This window comes from Phacochoerus africanus, chromosome 8, assembly GCF_016906955.1.
Source record: "Phacochoerus africanus isolate WHEZ1 chromosome 8, ROS_Pafr_v1, whole genome shotgun sequence".
Classification (NCBI taxonomy): domain Eukaryota; kingdom Metazoa; phylum Chordata; class Mammalia; order Artiodactyla; family Suidae; genus Phacochoerus; species Phacochoerus africanus.
The window spans coordinates 77,871,600-77,877,599 of NC_062551.1; the positions used below are offsets into that span (position 1 = coordinate 77,871,600).

At 48.3% G+C, this 6,000-nt stretch overlaps 1 protein-coding gene across 2 annotated transcripts in view; it reads left to right on the forward strand.

Moving 5' to 3' along the window:
• Nucleotides 1–5,757, forward strand: part of OTUD3 (OTU deubiquitinase 3) — a 33,030-nt gene extending 27,273 nt beyond the window's left edge. Inside the window, exon 7 of one of the 2 annotated variants that reach the window (XM_047792221.1) lies at nt 644–5,757. In XM_047792221.1, the coding sequence (XP_047648177.1) occupies nt 644–996 (353 nt within the window). In that variant the 3' untranslated portion in view covers nt 997–5,757. The remainder of the gene's footprint in view (nt 1–643) is intronic. The other variant, XM_047792220.1, reaches the window with a different exon arrangement.
• The last annotated feature ends 243 nt before the right edge of the window (nt 5,758–6,000 follow it).

The following is a 6,000-nucleotide window of genomic DNA, read 5'->3' on the forward strand; positions in this document are numbered from 1 at the left end:
TTGTGTAGAAATCTTCGTATTTTGCATTATTTGCTTGGCTCATGTCCCAGCAGAGGAATTAGCAGGTTAAAGGGCATTTGAATCTTTTTAAGGCCTTTTGGTAAATTGTCAAATGCTTCCCAGAAAGGCTGTACCTCTCCGTCCCCGCTTCCACTCCCACAAGCGGTATGTGACACCACTTATGTTACTGAATTTGGAGCTTATTGTGTAGAAATCAAGAAATTAGGATCTCAAAGTGCAACAGAATGTAAACGCCACAGACTGAGGCTACGTGCAGTAAAGCTTCTGAGGATTTTGGTTGGGATTCCCGGGGGCATTAAATTATTTACCGAAATAATTTCCTGCGGCATGGTTGCGTGTATCTCCTGCTGGACTAGGGCAAATCCTTCTTTAAGTCATTTTGGATTGGTTTAGGAGGAGAATGGAATTGGTTTTGTTGGCTAGCTCAGCAGGGGGGTGTAAATTGAAAAGTAAATTTGAGCAGTAATGGAAAATAAATCGTTTTTTGTCCGTTAGGTGGGTTTTGTGTGTTCTTGTCGAGAGCAGTCTGTGCCCTCTGCCTCTGTGAGCCCCCCGTCCTCCTCCAGCAGGCGCGGCCTGTGTCAGCCGTGCTGGCGCGTCACCCGGCCGCCTTCTCTTCCAGGTCACAAACAAGCAGAGGCGAGAACAGCAGCGCCTGGAGAAGAAGAAGCGCCAGGAGGAGAGGCACCGGCACAAAGCCCTGGAGAGCAGGAGCAGCCACAGGGACAACAACAGAAGCGAAGCGGAGCCGGGCGCGCAGGTCACCTTGGTGAAGACCTTCGCTGCTCTCAACATCTGACTCTGGCCGCCTGGGAGCCGGGAGACGCCAAGGCCAGGTGGAGCGCACGCCGGGCTGTCCGGTCAGGCCGTCCTCTTCCAAAGCGAAATGCAACCCACAGAATCACACTCGGAGTTCCTTTCCTTCAAGCTGCCTCTTTTTCGTTCAGAGTTTTGTCAGTGATGTGTTTTATTTAATGAAAGTGCAGGGAAGCCATTCACGTTCTGTAAGTCAAATATTGAGTTTTAGGGGTGGATGAGTTAGGTCAAGAAAAACCTTTTGCTTGTGTGGTTTTATTTGCCCTGAGAGTCAGAGTTCAGTGACCCTGGGATTTTTCCTTAACGCTTGAGCTGAGTTTCGCTGTCACTGTTCCTGAAGACGTTTCAGGAAATTCAGAATGACAGGTTTCCTTTGCCTCCTCTTTCACTTTCAAACAGATAATAACATGCAGGATAGTTTATAAATGATCTCCAACTCAGGTACATGTTTAAAGTTAATATTCTTCTAATCCAAGTTAATCAGAAAATAATTCAGGAAGTGTTTTCCCAAAGTAATAGGACATGGAGGTTGTGGCCTCTGTAGTCAGGGCGGACGTTAAACAACTACGTTTCTCTTCTTCCTGATGCTAATGTTATTTCAGATGGGATGCAGGTGCTGTTGGTTTGTTTGCACTCAAGCCATATGGGCCTGACTGTTAATGAGGCCTGGGCTTTGCTGGGAAATTGATGGTGTTGCTGAGTTCCTGGTACTTGTTTCTTGACAGTGAGAAGATGGTTTAGCACTATTTATGGTGCAGCTCTGGGATTCTGCAAGTATGGCGAGCAGAACCCATATTTGTAAAGGGAGAAATAAAGAGTCCTGAGTTTTTGCTCAGGAAGAGGCTGAAGAGTTCATTGATTTTTGTAAGGGTAGAGTGTCAGTATATCTAAGGTTTTTCATGTTCAGATTTTAAGTTAGTTTGCTACTATTCTAGCTTTAGAAGGATGCTTTCAGAGAAATAAAAGGTAAGTTGACCTCTTGCTCAGGTTTCTTAGTATTGCAGAAATGAAATCCCAGGAGTGCCCTGGTGGTGTGGTGGGTTAAAGGTCTGGTGGTGTCATGGCTGTGGCCCTGGTTATTTCTGGGGTGCAGGTTGGATCCCTGGCCCTGGAGTGTCTGCATGTCACGGAGGTGCCCCCCCAAAAAAGAGAGAGGGAGAGAGATCCCATAAAATGCTGCACTTACTTCTTTTTATTTAAGCCCAGTTTTGGGTTTTGATGTTGGAAAAACTCTAGCAACCCTTCAGAAGTTAGAGATTTAGGTTAGACCAGCAAGGCGGAGAACTACTTTGGCCGAGGCCTTTGAGTGGCTCCACAGTGCTGAAATAGTCAGATTTGGGCGGTGGAGTGATGCCATTCCCCAAACCGATGGAAACCATCACTTAGGTGGATATAAACTTTAAAACTGTAATGAATGAAGTGGCCCATTTTGGACAGACTTTGCCTTTGGGGGACCTGATATTTGGGGAAATAATAGAAATAATATACGCTGAATCAAATGGCAAAATTCAAAATTATAAGGGTTCTGAGGCAAAGCGAAAGCTATAAAAAGGCTTTGACATGTAGAGATGTCATTGGGTGGACTGGCCTTGGATTCACCGGATTGTCTTTATCAGCAGGTGATTCACTTTCTTTGGTTTTAATGATGTATTTTAATGTTTTGTTTGTTTGACTTTGGTGACGTGTTGTGTTTGGAGCATCGGGAGTCTCTGGGAGGCGCTCCCAGGACGTTCTGGTGCAGTACCTCATGACACTGCGCAGATTTGGGAACGGCACAGCGTTTTCTCTGTGCATGTTGCAGAGTCCCGAGTCCAAGCCTCTAGAACTCAGTCCAGACACGTGAAAGGGTTCTGTTGCCTTACTGTCTCCAAGGGAGTGAGATCCAGTGCTTTAGGATCTCCTGTTCTCTTGGCTTTCAACCCTGGGCGCATTCCTGCCTGCGGCTGAGCGTTTGTGCGTGAACGCTTTCTTGCCTCTTCTGTACTGTGAGAGACAGATCAAGACTATGTACCAGAAATTCAGTAAAATTAGGCGTCAGAAATAGCTTAAAGGCGACCCATTGTCAGAAGTGGTAGGATTGCTTTATTCCCTTGGTTAATGCAGGTGCCCTTGGGCCCTCTTGGGTTTTAGAAGTTGCTAAAACGTTATTAAAGAATATCGGGCACATTTCTTTGTAAATCACCTAATTCTGATAATAGGCTTCAGCATTTCTGGGCTAAAAGAACAGTGGTTTTAGAAACTGATCAAATGGCTTCAGTAGTTTTCCGTTATTACCGTTTCGTAGTTTTCCAGCTCTGTTTGGTCTGTGTTTAGTATTAGGAATGGGTCACACGTATCCAACTTTAGTGCTATCTTCTAGCTACAGGTTTGAATTTAGACTTCACTGCCTCAGTCTTCTCACCAAAGGGCGAGGTGGATGGAATCGTGTGGTACCTCGTTGCCTTGGGGGGCACTGGGGAACCACTCTGTTGGCAGCCACAGTGGAGGCCTGGGGTGTTTAGTCCTGGGATCCTGTTGGCAGTGGCGGCACCTGCCCCGTTGCTCACGTGCACTCCACAGCAGGAGCGAGTCTTTCTTAATCTCTGTGGCTGTTAGAGGATTGTCACTTGGGGTTGTTGTCTTTGTAGCTTTAGTCACGAGGAGGGAGAGGTGGGGCAGTGGTCCCTAGCTGCTTACTAGTCTTATAAACTGTATATAAAGGTTTCATGGATTTTAAAAGAAGATTTTTTTTAAAGGTCAAAATAAATAAACTTTTAGTGGCAACAATTTGTACTAGAGAGGTAGATACATCAAAACAACATAGAACCACAACTTCTAAATTAATGTAGTTACCACCAGGAGATTTTAAGATGGATAGAGTGTCTATGTGTATTTATTTTTCTGTAATAGGAACATATGCTTTCAGGAGAAAAATCATTGAAGAATTGTGGCAGAAAGAAGAATCTTAAATGTTAGTTGAGATTGTATATAGTTTCTTTCATAAGCTCTGAAAACACTTCCAAACCCATTTTGATTCCAAGGGCTTGTGAAGTGGGATCTCCGTCGTGGGGCAGCTAGAGCTGGGCTTGGAGCCTCTGTGGGGGTGATGCCCGCCTTGCTTCCTGGGGCGCCTGGACAGTGTGAAATGACAGGGTCCCGGGGTGGGGGGGGGGGCGTGCTGCTCACATGTTAAGTAGGTGGCCAGCAGATGGACTTGGCCTGAACTGTGCTCACGTGCGTCCCTGTTGTCAGTGTGCATTTTCTCTCTTTCGGAGACACTCTGGACCACCGCGGGTTTGTTTAGTGGGTCCACGTGGAATTGCCGTCACTTTACCTCCGAGAACTGTGTGACTCGAATGGGCGGTCAGTGGAGGGAAACTTGGGTTCCCAGTCAGAGCCGATTGACACGCCCCTGACCAGGAGGGTGACAGTGGCGCTTCAGTGTCGCAGCTCTGGCCCTCTCTGACTCCCCTCTTGGGCAGACGTGTAGCTGCTCACCTTTTACCTCAAAGCTCTGTCTTTCCGTAGCAGCCTTTAGACTCAGATGCAGTTTTTTTGTTTGGACATTTTCACTATTCACTGTTTTATTCATCTCAGCTTTCAGAGCAGTTGTTGCTCAAACTCTGGGGCCTTCCGACGGTTGTTCTGAGGCGACTTGATGGCACTCTTTACAAGGTGTGTTTTTTGACTCTAAAGCAAATCGTATTTTTCCACTGATGTTGTTAGGTTGAAAGTCTCGATGGCATATTTAAATTATATGGGATCTTCTGGTGTCACATACTAGAGGGGGAAATGGGTAAGTGGTTCCAAGTGGCCACACAGTCATGGGGTGCACACAGGGTCTGAAACCAGAAGGTGCCCAGAGCCGGCCCCAGGGGAGCGGGGCCTCGTGGACTGTCCGCGCCACCCTTACCTGTGCAAGCCTCAGGCTCTTAACCATTTCCTCTGGGGGACTGCTTTGGAGAGCCCCGCTTTCCTAGTTCGGACTACACGGTAGCTCAGTTAAAATGCTCAGCGTGCTCGCAGTTACGTGACAAGGGACTGGAACCAGTGAAGAATGACGTCTGGAAACGCACGCACGAACGCTGCGCGGTGGCTTGGTTTTAAGCCGGGCCTGCCCGTGTCCCTGAACTGCTTGTGCTCGCCGTGCTGGTAGCCACCAAAGGTCAAGATCCCCGGCGCAGCCTCCGCGGTCGGCCCCTCCTCCTCCTCCGCCCGTCGACATCCAGCAGGTCACTGTTGCTGGCCCTCGCTGACGGTCTGAGCTCAGTCACAGACCTCGGCCTGTGGTTTGTCCCCTGGCAGGTCCCACGACCAACACTTAAGACGGGTGAGGGCTCCTCTCTGGTTCATTTTCCGAGGGCAAAAAGGCCCTCGGCCTCCCCGGCTTCCCTTCCAGCATCCTCCACCAGCACTGAGCTCAGTGAGAAAAAGAGCCAGGAGTCGGCCAGCAAACCTCCATGTTTCTCTTGTTGATGTCGCAGTGGGGGTGGGCCTTTGTCCCCTTCTGAAGGGGGTGGGCGGGTCTGTGGAGAACACCAGGGCCTTCGCAGGCTCAGCGCCGTCTCTTGTTCTGATTGCACTGTACCTGTCCTCGCTGCAGTCTGGAGATATTTAAGGCCTCCGTGGGGTCATGAGCCATAGACTTAGCAAGTCTTGCCTTATCTGTGGAGCTTGACGGGGGGAAACGTGACCGTTGTCTGATGTCTGTAGTTCATGTCCTCCAGGTGTTTCTTTCCTCAGATTGCGTTACTCTGAACCATTTTGTTTTTTATTTACCAAAGTACTGTACTTGGCTATTTGCAGTGTTTTCAAAACCAAATGTTTCTTTTTTTTGTGTTTTTAATCTTCAATACTCGGTGCAATAGAAGCTGCAAAGATGTGCCACTTTATCTATGAAATGGAGTTTTGTATACCAATAAATTCTAGTTTGAAGACAGAGCTGCACGTTGTTTTTATTGCTGTGTGACCACCGTTTGCGTGCATTAGATAGAGCACGCGGGAAACGTCCTTTCGGGAGACGTGGCGTGGGAGATGTGCGTGTTCTCCCAGTACAGTCTGGGATCTCACGGAGCTGCAGCAGCTGGCCCTAGCTTCCGCCCAGGTGTGTGGGGTGCCGCACACCCCAACAGGGCCGTCCTTGCGATGGCTGCTTGGTATCCAAGAATGTCCCTGATAGTTTGC